At 46.4% G+C, this 19,031-nt stretch overlaps 1 protein-coding gene across 4 annotated transcripts in view; it reads right to left on the reverse strand.

The window, feature by feature from the left end:
* Positions 1–1,220: 1,220 nt before the first annotated feature.
* Positions 1,221–19,031, reverse strand: part of ITPR2 (inositol 1,4,5-trisphosphate receptor type 2) — a 400,740-nt gene continuing 382,929 nt past the window's right edge. For all 4 annotated transcript variants that reach the window (XM_040987441.1, XM_040987440.1, XM_040987442.1 and 1 more), the window contains 2 exons: positions 5,168–5,329; positions 1,221–4,042 (listed from right to left, as the gene is read on the reverse strand). In XM_040987441.1, the coding sequence (XP_040843375.1) occupies positions 3,956–4,042; positions 5,168–5,329 (249 nt within the window). In that variant the 3' untranslated portion in view covers positions 1,221–3,955. The remainder of the gene's footprint in view (positions 4,043–5,167; positions 5,330–19,031) is intronic.

Consider the following 19,031-nt stretch of genomic DNA (forward strand, 5'->3'; position numbering starts at 1 on the left):
GACTCCAGAGCCCATGGAGTCACCTGGTACAAGATGCCACGTAGGACGACCAGTGGGTGTTAGTGAATTGACAGTTCCTGTCAGTTACTCATCAATGTGGTTCAAATCACCAGATACATTGCCCCTCCCACCTTGCACTGTAAAACACCACCACCACCACTTTTTCCTATCAGTGAGCATATTATATAGAAACACATCAAGTCATGAATGACGCAAACACTCCTGCACAGGAGTGACACTCGGGAATTGTGTGGCTTTGATGTACCACTGTACAGTCACATTTGTGAGGGGTGATCCTCTCCTGCAGGCCAAGGGACAAAACCTACCTGGTGATGTGAGAAGTGACAGCATGATTGATTTCAATAAATTATCCAGGTCTGTGGAAACTACAGTTTGGAGATGAGGCCCAGATTTGCTTTCAGATGTCTCAACTTTCATGGGCAATGGAGCTCTCTGCCTGTTTTGGTTTTGTGTGTTTTCTTGTACTAAACAGGAAAGCTTGATCAACTATTACTTCAGAGACAGGCACAGCAAACCAGGACTTTCACCAGCCTTGGTCATTTTCTAAGATCTGAATTGCTTGCAGGATTTTGAGCTGTTGAGTGCACATGCCTCTCACTGCTGTGTGCATCTGTGTTTGTGCTGAAGATGTCTACGCTCTCTGCAGTGTGCACGCCTTGGACCGAACCACTCGACAATGGGTTTCTGGATTAGAATAGCCTGACTGGTTACTCTGTGTAGCTTCAAGAACAGCTATGGAGAATATGCTGCACTACGGATTGTTCTGTGTGTGTCATGGGTCAACCCTGGGGACTGGAACCTGTGCCATCATTGCATCTATGGGACACCGGAGAGTAAGCGCTTTTCTGCCAATATCAAAGTTTAGCCCTTTAGTGCTAACTGCAGTCAGCGAAGCAGAAGACTCCACGTTTGCCCTCCTCCCCATCTCCCCACCCTCTACCTCCATTCAGAGTCCTAGGCTGGACCACAACACGTGACTCTTAGTAACAAAACAATGATAACCAAAAAGGGTAGTCAAAACACTGAGTTGTGAGCTGAGAACAGAGGATAAACATGCAATTAGTTCCAACGTAACTGAAATAACCCTCCGATATTATCAGAGCCTCTTTACTAACAGAAAAAAATTTCAATATGCAAGAAAACTGGTTCTTTTTCCAACTTACCTTTTCTAGCAGGCAGAAAACAGGATACATTTTTACATGCATATAATTTACTAGTATGATAGCCCCATGTAATACGAGCATTTTTCTCACCTAGAAATGATATTTCAATTTGTAACACATGCATTTGTGGTAAACTCCTTAGCCTCAAAGTACAACACAGAGGGAAACAAAACTCTTTCAAAATTAAAAATGTTATTCAGCAAAAATTGATCTTTTTAAGGCAATATAAATTTTAATAGCTAAATATTTTCAATAAAGTCAAACAATTGTGCCTACTGCAATATCACCACATAAATATGAGGATTAATTGATATTCACCTAGGACAAATATTCCAGTTGCATTAATGAACATGAACAAGCATATAACAAAATATAAATGTATATCAAAAGTCAAGTTTCCCCATTATTGCCATTCCCATTGTGAATTTCATGTCCTGGAAGCGTTTTTTTCATTTGCTTCATTTTTGTTTATTTACCTTTATGCTCTCTAGAAGTATTTAGGCAGGAAAGAAAGAGGCGTTAAATTAAAAACTGGGAAATGTGTAAATTTTCATCAACAAAGGGTCTCGCTAATTAATTGCAACATCTTATGGGTATTTTCTGGAGGGCAAAAGATGCTGAGACACGGTGAGCTTAAGACACAATGGCTGTAGACCTTAGGGCACTTGTAGAGGACAGGTTCAGATCCAATGATTTCTTCCCTCTATAACAAACCATTGTGGTGTGAAAAAAATGAGATAGCTCGTCATCTGAAAGACAGGTTGCTCCCATCTGCATCAGTTCATTTATTCCTTCAACCTTAAGTTCAGACATCAGAGGCAGATCTGATTTACTAAATGGAGACAGGTTCCTATTTAGGAAAAGGCTCAATATTCATTACCTTTCTCTTTTTTTTTCCCTATATAAAAAACTCTGCCTGAATAAAATACAATATCTACAACCATAGCTAGCAATGACAATCTTGGGATTTGAAAAATGACTGCTTTAGTCAACTTTGATGAAGTCACTTAAGAACAAATTCATGATACAGTTTAAAGTTTTAATTAAAGAACTGAAGACAAATTGCCTAATGCTTGCTACATTCAAAGACTTGTGCTGTATGTGATAAAGCACAATTTTTAGCATCTTTGCATCTTGGAGAATAGGGTCCTTCAGCTATTAGTCAGAGAGAAAAAAACAAACGTATAGTCACATCAGAGTGAGGAATTCTTCCGGTGGAGAGGTACCTGAGAAGGTACCTGCAGACTGAAAACTCCTTGCTCTGGCTTCCACCAGCTTGATTCTGAATCTGTATCTTAACAGTATATGGAAGAGTGGATGCTTCAGGTTTCCTTTGCATTTGACTCAGACCTTGATTATTTGGGATTTTTTAGGAAGCCAAACATTCAAACTATGTTACAACAATCTAAGAGCTCCGACGGTTTTTCACCGCACCCTCTCGGGTTGTTGAATCATGATGGTAACCACTCAAAGTTAAAGACCGCTGCAGCCTCGAGTGAGGCCGACATGCCGAAAGCCTCCCAGAGTTTGGTGGGATGGTTTTGCTTCCTTGCCACACAGCACTTCTCCTAAGATGTTCGCTCTCTGGGTGGTACTCTAGCTTCCCCAGCGGAGATCCCTAAGAAAAACCTGATTGTGTCAGGTTATTTTCTCCCCCAGCAAATCCTGAGTGCATGACTTAACATAAAAACAATTTGCGGAAGAGATTTCTATCTTACGTTTGGACAAGTCCTTCCCAATACAGTTTTAAATATGCAACCAAAATGCTGTGTTTTCTTGGGTATTCAACACATTTCACCCCTGCTGCAGGAGTAAGACAAAAACACTTGGCTCCCAAAGCAGAGCAAACACAACTCAAAGGATTCTGCTCCGTGTTTATAGATGGGAGTGCCATTGTTACAAGTCACAAGGGATTTCCTGGCCCCCTGAAGCATTTTCATTTCTTGATCGCTATATAATTTAATAATACAATAATGCACACATGTTCTCAAAAAAAAAATCTTCCCTGTGGTTGTCCGCTTTTTCTTCCCCAATCTTTTTACAATTTCAGCCTCTACGTGACTTAAAACAAGTTCTTAACCAGTTGTATGAACATCTCCATTTGTGCTCCACAGTGACGAAGCTGGTGAGAAACTGGGAGCAGGCAATTCTATTCCAGTTATGCTGTCAGCATGAGGGGTACAGGCTCCAACGCTGCAGTTGCAAATCCACTGTGCTTCACGTTATAAAGGAATTGCCCCGTGGCAGCTACACTTTCGAAGCATTAGCAATTTTCTTAGCAACGCTCATTTTTCATATTTTCATGTCTTCACCTTAGTGATACTCAGCCACCAAAGTGAGACTTCCTAGGCCATTGACCCACAGGCCACAAGGGAAAGAGGGGAATCCCAAACAACCCAGTAGGAGGTAGGTAGCGGCTGGTGTTCGGACACAGCTGACCCCTGGCCGCTGAGCAGCTGGGAGTCCTAGCCATGCCGGGTCTTCTTCTCCCAGTCTCTTCCTACCCATGGCAGTGTCCCGAGCAAGTCGCTTCACGTTGCCTTAAGAATGCATGCTGTGTGCTTTCGGGTGGCTGCACTTTAGCCTGGGCCTTCTCAACCATGAAAACACAGCTACAGATTGTTCTCGGAGCACAACCGCTCCACATCTTGGCACTTGGTTGTTTTTGACTTTGCAACAATAGGCACTGTTCCTCCCCTCAGTCTCTGTTTTGTGTTCAGTGATCAGGCAGGCCGCTGATGAAAGGCTGGTCACGGCTTCCCCCCATGGTATCAGTGTGGTGGCATGTGATGATTCACATGGGGTGAGTTTGACCCCAGGAAGCCTAGTCTCTGCTTATTCTTCCTTTGTTCAGTCATCTGGGGAGAAGACAGAGAGCGTTCAGCTGATCTTCCTTCCCCAGCACACACATCGCAACCGGTCTGGCGAATACTTCCCCAACACCCACTGTCTGGCATCACATAGGACAGACTGCTCTTCAAAAAGCAAGTTTATTTATCTTTTTTAAGCGAATTCTCATAAACAGAGTAAAAGAGCAAACCCCTCCTGGGTGGTGGTGTTGGGCGTATGGTTAGGCAATAGGAACGAGAGCTCTTTTTAAAACAGAGCTTGCTTGTCACATAATTATCACCGTCACCACAGTCACTTTAATAGCTGTCACGGTTACCATCATGACTGGTTTTATGATCGCTAACCATGTGATAGGTTGCGGAGTTTGATAAGCATTGAAACGGCAGATATTTTTGCAATCTGCCTTTCCCAGAAGTTTGGGAACAGCTTTCATGGCTGAAAGTATATATATACATATACTTTTTTTTTTTAATCAAAAAAGTGCATTGAGCTCCTTGTACTGGTTGTTTTGCTCCTTTCCATATAAAGGGAGGGAAGCTGAAGTCTCATTCACTCAGACGTGGTCTTGCAGCAGTGTGGGGCTTCTTTACTGGAGTTTTTAATCTGCTGTGGTTAATACTGAACTGGAACGAACTGGCCTAAACCAGCCTCCAGACTTGAAGCATGAGTTGGCCCAAAGGACTCACTCTCCATATGTAGCCAACTGCCACCCAGCAGGAAGTGCAGGAAAGTTGTAGCCTCCTGTAAGAGGATACTCTCGTAGCTAAGCAACAGGCCTCAGCCAATCCCAGCAGCTGGACTCTTGGCCAATCCCAGGCTGAAGCTTGTCAGATTATGCCCAAATACGGCACAGGCGAGACTGTGCCCAGCAGGCTGTCTCTGTATGTCATTTCCTGCCCATCTCCCTATAAACGCAGCTCACTGGCTGTGAACAGACAGAACTGAGAAACTTCTTTGCTGTGGGGTTCTGTCCACCTGTCAGAACTTTTTCTTGGCCAAGTGAATTTAGCAAGTTAAACTCGTCTCAGGTCTTTGCACACTTACCACTGTTGACTCCCAGGAGCTTCCAGATGTCTTGGAAGGCAGCAGGCAACCACACACCACCCAGCTCTAAGGCCCCCAAGGACACTGACCTGCTCCTTGAGCTCTGCCAGCTGACCCGACAGCTGCTTGACCAGACTCATGGTTGATTCCAGCTTCTCCTGCAGGTTCCGAATCTCGTTTTGCTCACTGTCTCCTTCATTGCTAACGAGAGACATGGCTCGCATCCGAGGAAACCAGTCCAGATTCTTCTCCTGAAAGCAATTATATGTGCAGAAACAATGGAGTGAGTAGGGAAAGGAGCCCGACAGCCCATCAAGAATGTTTATGGGTGTTTATCATTAATAACACTGAAGTCAAAGGTGCTGCTCTTCCTCCTCTCCTTGCTGGCCGGGGTGGGAGCGAAGGGGTTACACCTGGATCTTCCAAAGGTCGGGAAAAACTCAGCTTTTGGAACACACTTGCTTCAGACTTCCAGGGAGGTCTTGGAGAGGAAGAATTTCTGACAGCTCCCTGTGGGCATCCCATGAATCCTGATGAATGATGAAGTGGGGCTGCAGGCTGGAGAGAGCAGATCCCCGTGTGTGGGTACAGCTCCGGCATGAGCTGTTGCTCTTTTCCCTGGCACAGAAGAGATGGGTAGCTGGGCGGGAGGGTGGTAAAAGACGAGCTTCCGTTCCAGCCACCCACGCTGGTCTCTCTCCCACGCTCTAGCCCTGCCTGCCTCCAGGCCCCGTTCAAGAAGAGCAGAGTGGGCCACACGGCATAGGTCACTCATCAACTCCATTGGGAAACACTATATCACAACTGGCTGAGGTATCAAGACTCAAACTTCTCTGTGCCAACAGCTGCTTTTAGGTGGACTGGGGTAGGTGTCCCCTCCATCACAGGAGAGACTCAGTTGTGCTGAAATCCCTGCCTGGTTGCCTAATATCCTAGAGTCATTGCTCATTTTTCAATCCCCAGTAGAGACCTGCAAATTGTATCACATCATCCCCATTTCACTATAAGGAAACAAGAGGCTCCAATGATTCAATGGACCAAGTTCCAAGTATGCCAAGGGCACAGCTGGGTCTGGAAGGCTTTTTACCACTCACTGGTCAATCAGTCTATCTCGATCTATCCACTTGCTTCTCTCAGGCACCTTCTCCTGACATACCAGGCAATGAGTTTTTTTGCTTAAGATTCTTTCCATTCCATGGCTGGTGCGGTCTAGAGACTAAATCCTCATCTTGCATGCGCTGGGATCCCATATGGGCACTGGTCCATATTCTGCCTGCTCCATTTCCCATCCAGCTCCTTGCTTATGGCCTGGGAAAGCAGTAGAGGATAACCTAAAGCTTTTGTACCCTACACCAGTGTGGGAGATCCAGAAGAAGCTCCTGGCTCCTGGCTTGGGATTTTCAGCTGTTGCGGCCACTAGGGGAGTGAACCAGCAACGGATGATCTTTCTGTCTCTGTCTCTCCTCTCTGTATATCTGACTTGCCAATTAAAAAAACAAAAGGCTCTTTGCATTTTACCTTAGCTGGGATGGTGTGGATGGGTGTGCCTTAGAGTCCTCTCCTTCTCTGCCACCCAGTGGCAAGGCCCAGTGAGTGTGTCTGGGCTACTGCCATTGGCAGTCTTACGGGTGGCCTTGCCAGGGGCTTTTCATTAGTGTTGCTGGGTCAGGAGCGTGACATGTTCTTTTTAGTTGCCTATCCCCAGTGCCCTGAAAAGGGCCAATAAAGGACTAAAGATAAAACACACTGAAGAATTTGAAATGGCATTTAACCAGCTGTAGCTAATTAGCATTTCAAAAGCGAACAGTCACTTAACTCTGAAGTGCAGAGTGACAGTTTCATTCAATCAATCCTTCAACATCTATTATCAAGTACTTAGGGAGCAAAGTCAGATAAGATCCTCTGTCTGCTCTCAGGAGCTCTTGGCTAGCACAGCTGTCCATAAGGAGTGGCTTACAAGCCAGTCCCCTGGAGTTGCTTGTGAAAGCTGTGCATCCCAACCCTAGCACCTCTTACCAAATTTGAACCTCAGCAAAAGGATATGATTCCTAACACAGGTTGAGCAGCACAAAGCGAGATGACAGCCACTGAGGAGGTGGCAGGGCAGAGATGCTCCCAAGGGGCAAGGTCTGCAGTGACTATTGTAGGGCAGGGCAGCGGGAACCTTTAACTTTGCAGGGCAGCACAGAGGGCTGACCCAGTGGGAGTCCAGGCCTTGCCAGGAGCAGAGCACAAGTCACTCTTCTCCCCTTGGGGGGGGGGGGGCGCTGGATGTGCACTGCAGGAGCAGAGCTGGATGGAGCCAGGAGGTCAAGTGCCCCTGGGAAAGAAGTGTGGGTATGAACCACCCTGTGTGAGCTGGTAGGATGAAGAACAGACCTGGGCTAAGTACTCTGCAAGCTCTTAATCCCATCAATGGGCTGAAGTTAGGTTCTGTTATCTGCCTAGTATCTGCATTATCCATAGCATTGCCTATTAGCTGAATTAACAAATGAAACCCAAGCCAGCAAGTGGATTAGCTAGGAGGCTTAGATCTGTCTGCATTCTGGATTGCTGAAAAGACAAGAGGCTGTGGGCAGAAAACAGAACACAAGAATTTAAGACTCTGGAAGTAGCACAATTTCAGGAAGTAAACCTTCTGGGGGACAATTTTTTTAAAGATGTATTCATTTTTATTGGAAAGTCAGATACACAGAGAGGAGGAGGAGGAGGAAGAGAGAGAGAGATCTTCCATCTGCTGATTCACTCCCCAAGTGGCTGCAATAGCCAAAGCTGAGCCAATTCGAAGCCAGGAGCCAGGAGCCCCCTCCAGGTCTCCCACACTAGTGCAGGGTCCCAAGACTTTGGGTATGTCCTCTACTACTTTTCCCAGGCCGCAAGCAGGGAGCTGGATGGGAAGCAGGGTTGCCAGGATGAGAACTGGCGCCCATATGGGATCTCAATGTGTGCAAGGTGAGGACTTTAGCCACCAGGCTACCATGCCAGGCCCAGGTAACAATGTTTTATCAGTGTTAACTGTATGTAACACTGAACTTGGGCAGTCAGTGTTAAATGGGAACAGAGTTTGAAGTAGGGAACGGGAGATGTTCTGAGGACAGGGGGTGACGCTTGGACATCAACATGAAATATACTTAAGGCCACAAAACAATACTTAAAATGGCATACATTTTATGCATATTTTAGCCCAATTGAAAAAAGCCATGGATTTTGAGGAAGCTAATTTTTCTGATGAATTGTGCACAGGGCCTTGATGTCACTCTGGGGAAGTCAGCAGCTGGGGTGGATGAGGTGGCCATGCCCAGTGAGAGCCGAGGTCTGTGATGAAAAAGGGGCTCTGGCAGGAGAGCCAAGAAGGCAGCATCTGGGAGAGGCACACTGGTCCTTGCTCATGCCTTATGGATGGCAGCCAGGGCATTGCTTCCCAAGACGATTGGGCTTCAGATGACAAGGTGAAACCCAGTGTGGAGGAGGCATGGGCAAACATCAACTCTGAGAAAGTTTTCAAAGGAAATTGAGAAACCATGTTGTTTCAATGCCCAGCACTCCGTTTCTCTGCCAAGGAGAACATGGGTGAGAGTTTGTGAAATTGCATTCCAAGAAAGGCTGTTGCAGGCATCCCAGGAGCTGCCACCAGGCACTCCCCAGCGTCTTGCTTTTGAGGAAACAGTGGCAGCTCTCAGGGAACCCCACCAGAGCCACATGGGCTAAGAGATTCTTGCCTTCTCTCTGCTCCTCTGCCCGCCTATTTGGTTAATCGTTCTTAGAGCTGCTGTGTGTGTGCTAGGTACTCGGAATCCACAGTAAGCCAACCCCTGCTCACAACAATGTAAACACTCTGTGTATACAGAGTGCAACTCCAACCCAAGTGTGACAGGCACACGCTCTCTGCAGTGCTAGGGAGGAGTCTCCAGCCCCTGGCCTTCCACTTAGCTCCTTAACACCATTCTCTTCCAACCTTCTTCTGGCTTTTTCCCCCCCCTAATCTTTGACATTTTTTTCTCTTATCTTTGCTTGGTTCTAAGACTTTTTCCTTTGACTTTTTTTGCTTGGTTCATTTCTCCCTACTACTGTATACAGGTTTGATTAATCTGAAATGAAAACATAATTTAAACATAATGCCTTCAGTGCCGAATAAGATTTTGTGGTTCCTAAGTTTTAAGGGAGCCACACTGGATGCTTTTACGTTTTTACTACCAAAAAGGTAATCAACTTCAAGGAACTGTGGGTTTTTATTTTTTATTTATTTATTTATTTTTTTGTACTTCTAAGAATCAGTTTTGACGTAGTTAGGGAGGAAGCCAGGAGAAGTTGAGGAAAAACCAAACCCCACCCCTTTGCATGCTGATGGCTGCAGATGGCACACCCATTCCCTATCATGCACAGACACCATGGCACTTCCTAAATCCCAATGTGTGTTCTGTAGCCAGACACGCACCACACGCCGTGAGACTCCCAGAAATGAAGAAATGCACTTTAAATCCGCCCAAGCTGCACTGCCTTTACACAGGCCCTCACGCCCGATGCAGAGCGCCACCTTCATCGTTCCAAGCCCTACAGATTGCAGTGCTCCTTTTCTCCTGAGGCTGCCTGTCCATCCTAAGTACGCATTTCCTCTGTGATTTACTTAAATTTTTGCAGGGCTTTCCATTATCTACATTTTTCTTTCAATTCTTTCAGACTTAGAGCCAACAGCCTGGAATAAGTCTAGTGGGAAGGACTGGTGTATCTCTCTCTCCTTCTCTCCTACAGCAGTTTCTCTAACGATGCTTCTTAAAAAAAAAAAAACCACCGCAAAAGGCACTTACTTCCCTCAGATGATCTCAAACACAGCAGTGATCTTACACTGTTGCACTTGCTTCTCCACCAAAACAGTTCCAAAAGATCCCCTCTCTGCTCTAAGGTTGCCATGAAGGCTCGTCCCAGGTGGGGGAAGGAAACAGGTGAACCCCAAAGCCTCGACACAGCCAGGCCCTCAGCACAGATGCACAGAGCAGTCAACGGTCAGCAAGACGCCACTTCCTCGTCACGGCGCTTGTGACGTGTCTGCCCCGACCCCCCGGTGTACTCACAGATGCCATGTACATCTTGTGATGGTGTACATCATTATTAGAATTCCATGTGGGTGCCAATTCTAATCCCGGTGGCCCTGCTTCCCTTCCAGCTCCCTGCTTGTGACCTAGGAAAGCAGTTGAGGATGGCCCAAAGCCTTGGGACCCTGCACCAGTGTGGGAGACCTGGAAGAGGCTCCTGACTCCTGGCTTTGGATTAGCTCAGCTCCAGCTGTTGCAGCCACTTGGGGAATGAATCAATAGAGGGAAGATCTTCCTCTCTGTCTCTCCTCCTCTATGTATATCTGACTTTGCAATAAAAATAAATAAATCTTTTTTTATATATATAAAAAACTCTTCAGCCATTTCAACAGTCAGATCTATCTGCGTGTTTAATTTTATAATTACTTGATAAAATGAGTAGATTGTCAAGGTCACTCAAGATCAGCTGGGCTACGTTTTCTTATTTGGTTCTTAAACATAATCATGCATTTGGGAGAAACAGCACCTAAATGACCACCAGGATACTTTGGTGCTGGTTTTAATTCAACCCTAAATGAACTGTGTGACACAAGGTGATAAGCCTTACCCCCTGATTCTCAAATTCTCCATCTGTCAGCCCTCGGTGGTACTGACACCTCTTCCAGCTCTTTAATCTATGGACTCAAGAGTCCAATGAAAACTTTACAACTCAAATTTCTTGGAGAAGATTTGAGCTGATCAGATGAGCAAACAGAAACACATATTCAGGCTAAGAAGTAACCCTGAAGCCACACAGCACAAGCTCAGTGCATGATGACTGCACAGCCTGACCCCTGTGACGTTTGGGTTTCCATGAGGTCTCACAACATGACAGAAGATGCTTCTGCACTTGATCTCCAGTTCCAGCCAAGTTCTTCCATGTTACTTAGCAAGTAGTTATGCTAGACCCAGTCCCTACCGAAACTTCAGGAAAAACAGAAACAGCCTAATTTTTCTCCAAGTGAGAATTAAGAAGCAGTAAGAATAATTTTGGTGATTCAAACATCAGAGAGATGTTCTTCTATTGTTTTATTTCTATTAGGTCCACAAGCTAAAGAAAAACTATGTAGGGAAGCTAAAGAAAAAAATATATAAGGAAGTGGCTTGCCCAAGAGTTCACATGTGGGAAGCTTGGTCTACAACGTGGTGATGGTGGGAGGTGGGGGAGTCTTGGGAGGTGGAACCCAGTGAGAAGCCATTAGGTCACTGGGTACACTTCCTTGAGGGACTGAGCAAATTCTTATGGGCACTCAGTTCCTGCAAGAGAGTTCTTACAGGGAGGCTGGTCCCCCATGTGCTCTTTCTCACATGGGCTTGACTGCCTGACTGAAACAAGTTGCAGCCCCAATCTTGGAGTGTCGGCTCCCCAGGCTGTGAAGTATGTAAGCCTCTTTTCTTTATGTACATGACCAAGCATCAACTAGCAGTATAAACTACAGCACAGCTCTAACCCAGGTTTCATTTGCTGACTTCCTACCAAGTGTCAGACGCATCAGTGCTGTTATGACCAATGCCCGCACCATGCACGAGGGAAAACTGCCAACACCCCCAGTGAAGTGGCAGTACTGAGGCACAGAGAGGACCTGTTTCTAAGTGGGTTTTGACCTCCACCCTTGCTAACTGAAAACTTTGTGCTCCTTTTACTTCCCTGGATGACCCTCATTGATGAATGGCTCTGGTCAAGGCTTGACTTTTGAACTTTCTAAGGAAACAAAGACTGGAATGAATCTCTAATCACGAAGTCCAGTCACTTGAATCCCTTGATGACTTTTCTGGGTCATACTAAAAGTTTGCTTATTGAAAATGAAAAGCACCAGCCCTGTGGGCATCCCATCACAGAGGCACGTACAAAACACCAATGGAAACGCATCAATACTTGACTTCATCTGCAGGACATCGCTGCTGAGGCAAGGCATGGGAGGCACCTTTCATTGTGCCTAGGAACGCAGTCTCAAGTCCTTTACTAAGGTTTTCTTTTTAAATATGTACGCCTTAGATTTATGTTGCATTTTTCTACTTTAAATTCACTTGTAAATCCTCCCATGCTGAGTATGACCACTGCCCTCAAAGCCTCGGCATGACATACCACTTTCCTCTCATCGCACTTTCAGTCTGAAAACTCTGGAAATGGTTCTCAAAGAGAGCACTAACAAGACAGCCACTCCCTACTACATCAGGAGGTCTCCCAGGGAAACACCAGTCCTGCTTTCCTGGAACTTTGGTCCCAGGAAAGTAACTGTGAACAAGGATTCTGGCCAAAGTTGAGGCAATCGTTTCTGTAGGGGAGGAGCACCTCGTGTGGCCCAGAGAACACCTGGTCTACTTCAGTAGGCACCATGGACTTCTCAATCTTGCACCAACATAGTGGTCTTTATCTTCAAGATGGAGGGACTGCCATGCATTAAGTGTGGGTTCTACCCCAGTTTCTTGTTGAGTACCCCAGGAGTATATGACAGGTACTCCTCTGGGTGGGCAGCCCAAAAGCTGGCTCCCCCTTGCTACCCCCCACACCTGAGTTCAGGAGAAAGGAAAGATGGGCTTGGGGAACACTCCCTCCTTGACCCAATGTTAGGGACCGTAGGTGAAGCAGAAAGGATCCTGCTTTGTTGTTTGAAATTAAGAGCCTAACCCTGCAATGAGAAGTAAATCCCAATTCTGGTGACTCGTCCCGGGGCAGGGGGGAATGAATTGTGCTTTGCTGGAAAAGCATGTTAAAGGATTTGAAGATTCACTTTTCTAGCTAGGCTGAAGCAGGCTAGCGCGGACTCTGCTCAGGTTTGAACGTTCATCCCCTCCCAAACTCACATTGAAATGTCATTGCTAGTTAACAGACTAAAAGGAAAGGCTATTTAGTGACTGGTATGGTGACTGGAAGTATGGGTAGAGTGATGGAGCAGTGTTTTTATGAAGTGAAGGAGTGCATCAGACAAGAGGACCAGTGCAGCTCCCTTTGCCCCTTTCTTGCCTTCTTTGTGCCTTTCCACCAGTAGGCATCCCCTCAGCAGCTGCAGGTCCCTTGATCCCAGGCTTTTCCAGAACCCTGGGCCATTGAATTCCTGCTCACTGTAAATGACCCAATCTGCAATATTCTGTTTCAACAACACAAAACACACTAAGACAACACTCTGAACTGGAAAGGGATCCAAAGGGCTCAAACATTTAACAAGAAGTTATGGGATACCACAAGTGCCAAGCCATTGGGCTTCAAAGACTTGTAAGTAAAGATCCCTGTCCACATAGGGGGTCTGGACTGGTTGGGGGTTGGTATGTGCAGAGGACAAAGAGAAAATCATGCCAGGTGGTGGCTTGGGTTATTTGGGAATAACCCCAGGTAAGTTGGAAAGGTACCAGATTTGAAAAGCAGGGATCTGGGAAGTGACCTGGAAAATTAGGGGTTGATTCAAGGGTAATGAAAACTATTCAGTTAAGTACTGGGCCTATGGCAGCCAAGTGGCTGGTCTCACTCCATGACGGCTGAGGTTTTAAGTATAGACCACAGAATTAGGAACTCATCTTACTTCCATGGCCCACAGCTCCTCTTTCAGCTCCATCTTTTAGGAACTGCTTGTTGCCCACAAGCATGAGGATAGCAACACAGATAAGAGAAGTGGCTTATGTACTCTCTTTTGGTCCTGTCTCACCTCTAACACAGATAAACACGGCCCTTGTGTGTCTACAGAGCACACTGCTGCATGTACTCCATGTGGGGAGTCTTGTCTGTTCCCTGCCAACACAGTGCTAATGGGCAAAGCCATTAAGGCCCTTAGGCCTTGGGAGACCTAGCAGAGCCCATATCGACTGTACCTCAGAGAAGAGTTGGAAAAGAGAGTCCCCTGGCCACTAACTTCAAGAGGATTGCTAGGCAGGCGGTAGCACAGGGAGCAGGACTCTGGGCTGTGCAAGCGGTTGTGATGTAGCTTACAGGGAGGCCCTGGGCCTGTATCTAACCTGAAGCAGAAAGCATGTGGAGAACACGGAGAGTGGGGAATGGAGCCCAGCACCCACACCAACTATGAGACACTGACTTGTTGGCTTTCAGAAGCCAAGTGCTACCAAACTGAGGTACTAGAACCCTACAGTCAGAGGCACAGGGGCCTGGGGAGGCTGCGCAGACACAACGATGAGGAGCTGAAACTCCTACAGGGTCTCCTATGAGGGTGACACGGGCCCAAGGACTTGAGCATCTCCTGCTGCTTGCAGGATGCACCTTAGCAGAAAGTTAAAAAAAAAAAAAAACACAGTAATATGACTAAAACACAGGCACACTTACAAAGATGTGGTCATCCCAACCAGTGTTTAACTGCTGAGCCAAGCACCTACCCTCCTCCCACCCTCACTGGTTCTTAAATCTATTGAATCTACATGTTTCTTCTTGGAACTTTAACCTTTCTTAATATTACTATTTATTAACCTCTACATTTTAATTTCCTAAGTTACTATCTCTTAGCCTTGTTAGGAGGACAAATATTTATTTTTTTCTCTGCTAAAGTAGAAGCATTTGCAAGTTTCAGCAGGATAGGAAAGAACCCTGGTTAGTTCTTCAAGGTGAGTCTGGGACCAAGCATTTTGGCAGTGCATGGAGTACTCAGGTAGCCTGGTATCTGGTATCCAACCCGTGGCTGCCAGAATCTGCAGCCATGTGCCCAGGTTTTAGCAGAGTGCTGCTGTAAGGTTTTGGTAGAAGGCTGGGTGCTACTGAAGCTAAACAGGTCTGGGACTCAATCTCACAGCCTAGGATGGGCCTGTCAGCTGCTCCTACCCTGGAACAAGTGATGCCAGTGGCTTCAGTGGTGGCCCCAAGCTGTGAAAATTCTCCCTTGCCAGCGCCAACCTGCAACACACAGTATTGGCCGACTCACCAAGCTGCCCTCAAGTGGTACTGACATCTGGCCAGCCCCCTCTAATTTCATTATTGCCTATATTCTCCTTTAGTCTTATTGACTAGTCATTAATTCTCCCTTAACATTTCTGTTTCACTCAAAAGAACTGAAAAAAAAAAATCTGCATTGTTTCATTCTCAGTCTTTAATTCTCTGAATCTCTGCTACTCTCTCAACTGTGCCAAAAGTCTGCTGACAGGCAGCTGCATGGAGCCCAGGATGAAGATCTGAGGTGACTTCAACACGAGGGTCTAACAGTGAACTCAAGCCTGGATGCAGATGGCATGCCATGTTGCACTCAACACCCTCATTAACACCAAATACCTAAATATTCTTCACAAGATCTTCCAAATAGGGCAGTGTGTGGTTTCAGGGATGCTGAGTAATAAATCTGAACTGAGTCAACAGCAGGATATTCTCTGGGATGGGGACACATACAGCGTGACATCCAAATGGGACTGACTTGTGGATTAGGCTAGATGGCAAGGGTAGGACATAGCCATCGTCTCACTAGGTCAGCGGCCAAAATGCACCTCAGGGTGGTGCGTATCATGGTCAGGCATGGACTGACAGCTGGCTAGATGAGCTCAAGGACCATGTGGTCCTGGACACAATGTGCCTGGTAGCCCAGTGGCTACGGCACAGGTAATTTCAAGTAGGGGGAATAAGAATTTCCTATATTGAAGCACAATGATGACCTTTCCAGGGCACACATGAGAACAGAGGACTGGTAATCCATGCCATGGACAGTGGGGGCTCTTTTTGAGCAATGGCTCCTGGCCAATGGCAATTACAAGACTTTGCATCTCTAACAGGACAGGGCTTTGGAGAATGGACGTTATAGCCATGAGCCACAGCAGTTGCAGACAAATCCAAAGTGGAATCTGTTATGGATAATGCAGCTTAACTATGCATTTCTGACTTCTGTTGTTGTTGCTGGTGGTGCAATTTCACACACACAAAAATAATCCCTCTTTAAATTGAGGCTATTCAGGTATGTGCATTTTATCCAATTTCCCACTTCTGGAGCATTAAATGTTTTATGGAGAACCAGTGTCAGACTGAAAACGTTTTTTTTTTTTTTTTTTTTTTTTTGTAACAGAAAACATAGTAATTCCTAATGTAAGACTCATTTCTAACACATGATGGAGCTAGTCATGAAATAATGGACTGCTCTGTTATGATGGCTGTTGGCCCAGTACCCTGGGCTGATGCGAACTTAGATGTTGCCCTGGAGACATCTTATAACATCTCAAGTTCCTAAATTCAAGGACAACCTGTCAGAAATGGGTGTGTGGGATGGGCATTGTAGCAGTTTAGCTAGACACCTGCATCCCACTTAGAATCATGTGCCCAACTCCTGTCTATGGCTCCTGAACCCAGCTTCCTCCTAATGAGGAGACCCTAGGAGGCAGCAGTGAGGGTTCAGAAACCTACCCCCCAAACGGGACACATGGATTGATCCCTGTTCCGGGCATCAACTCTCTGCTCTTGCAGGAGTGAACCAGTAAAAGGGAATGTTCTTTCTTGCTTCATAAAATTAAAATTAAAACTAAAAAAATGAGGAGGGAACAGGGTGGTAGCCTTTTGGTTAAAATCCTTGCCTTGCATGCCCGGGATCCCACATGGGCACTGGTTCATAACCCGGCTGCTCTAGTTCCCATCCAGCTCCCTGCCTGAGGCCCTGGAAAGCAAGTGAGGATGGCCCAAGGCCTTGGGATCCTGCACTTTCGTGGGAGACGTGGCTTTGGATCCGTTGCGGCCATGTGGGGAATAAACGATCCGATGGAAGATCTTTCTCTCTCTCTCCTTCTCTCTGTAAATCTGACTTTCTAATAAAAATAAATAAATCTTTTTACAAAATGCGGAAGTGCAGGTGACTCTGGGGCGCACACTTGTATGGCTGGTGTGTGGAGTATGGTGATCTTGTCCTCCACTAGTGGGTGGCGCACTACTGAGAGGTTTGGTGCCCAAACTAACTGCAGGGCTGCTGGCTGGAGGTTAAGCTGAGTAGCTGGTGTCAGGACAAGCATGAACTCTCTTCACTATCCCCAATTATGGCCCATGTGGCCATTGGCTACTGCAGGTAGCAACAGGGACAAAATGCCATACCAATAACTCAAGTTCAGGTTATTGGGTTAGTTGAGTAGTTTTTTTATTTTTCTTTCTACTTTTGTTGCTGTGTTGAATCTATACACAGTAACATTTGATAGGACTTTTCCAAAGGCAGCCATACAAGTACTCTCTTTATCCCTTACTTGTACAAGAGGAGTTAGGGGCCAACTGAAATTCCCCAGTTTGTGAATGCCCTGTGGATTTCACCCCCAACTTCCCTGTGTTCTGCCATTACCTTGTCTGAGTATTCTGTGCATTACAAATAACTGGTGTCAGGCATTTTTCAGAGTCAAAAAGAAGGAAGCACTGATATACACACAAACATATTAGAGTGAAATCTTAACTTCACACAGGCACCCTCAGCTAGAGATCAGTCTGCGGCTCTCTCCCCTCCAGCATCTTTGAGTAGCACCTGTCCCCTAGCTGGCCACATGCCCTGCTCTCCCGGCCATGACGCATGGCCAACAGAGGCTGGCCCTCACTCTAAGTCCTTCCACCGTTTGTTCCCTCACACCACCAAGTTCTTCACTCGGCAGCTCTGACAACGTCCCATAACATACCTGCCTCCTTTGCTTTTCCTCATTGTTACCTGTAATTAACTCCCTTACAAAGCTTCATTATCTCCAATAAAAGAATGCAAGTTGTAGGAGGCCAGGGCTTCCATTCTTTTGTTCCTAGAACCTAGATCGGTTCCTGTTTTGGGTCAGTTTTTAACAAACACCAGATGAATAAAAGGGGTAAATGCAGAGGCTTAAATGCAAGCAAATACACTGTAGCTGCCATTTCTTGTCAAATATCTGAGGTGAGGTTGTTCAGGTATATGGGGCGGTGGCTTGAGCCACGGTGGGAAGGTCAAGATGGCATGTTGACATTGACATAGGAAGAGCCACTTTTGGTGGCCCTTGAATGACAGGATGCTTAGATCTGCAGGGAACATGGAGTCCAGGCTGTAGCTGAAGAGGCAGGGGTTTTGCATGCAACCCTGTCTGTCTGAATTCCAGCTGCTTCTCTCTCAAGAAGAAAGAGTGTGACTGGAAAGGGTTCCTCTTTACATCTCTTCACTGACACTGGAGATAACAATGCCTATCTTGTAGGGTTTCTGTCTGGCTTTCCTAAGATGACACGGAGCATTGGATGCAATGCTTTTGTCTTGTAGGGCAAGGAAGCCAACACTCCTAACATGATCTTAGTGGGAAGAGAGTGGAGACACATCAGGGCAGGCTGCGTGGGTGGTTTGGTGGGAACACACGGCCAGGACAGAGCAGAGACAGGGAGAGATGATGCACATCTGGCCTCAGGGGATCAGGGCCAAGAACAAGGAGCCCTCGTGACGTGCGTTCTCAAAGTTTCCCACGCTTCGCACTCTGGGGGGTTCAAAGGGTTTCCCATTCACATTGCCCCCATCTCACTGCTTCACACCTTGGTGGAATGAGACGCCTGTTCCTCCATTTCCCCAAAGATGACTCTGCCTCTACATACCCACTCTTTTGTCAGTTCCTCAAGTTGCTAGGGCTTTCCAAATCCAACCATGTGAAAATCACCCACACACAGGGAAGAAAGAGGCTGCCCCAGGATGGACAGATTCTATTTCGGTCTCGGCTTCTTTGCAAGGGCGGTCGGGGGTCAGGCCTCCCTGAGGGCTGCAGCTTGCACAGTCAGAGCTGACCCATTTGTGCATCAGGACTGCTACTGTCAAACAGCTCTGAGTTTGCTTCCGGGGGATTTGTAGTTCTTCTATAATTTCCTAAATGCACTATTAATTCTTTTACTTCTGCCTTCCTTATTTAACTAGGGAGGGTCATAGAACTGCTTCCACCCATCCTCTGTTCCCCTCAGCTGTGCCCTCATGGCTGCTCCCTTCCAAGATAGCCTTTAGCTTTCCCTAGTCCC

Source organism: Ochotona curzoniae, unplaced genomic scaffold (genome assembly GCF_017591425.1).
Source record: "Ochotona curzoniae isolate NIBS_2020 unplaced genomic scaffold, NIBS_Ocur_1.0 contig_4645, whole genome shotgun sequence".
In the NCBI taxonomy this organism is placed as follows: domain Eukaryota; kingdom Metazoa; phylum Chordata; class Mammalia; order Lagomorpha; family Ochotonidae; genus Ochotona; species Ochotona curzoniae.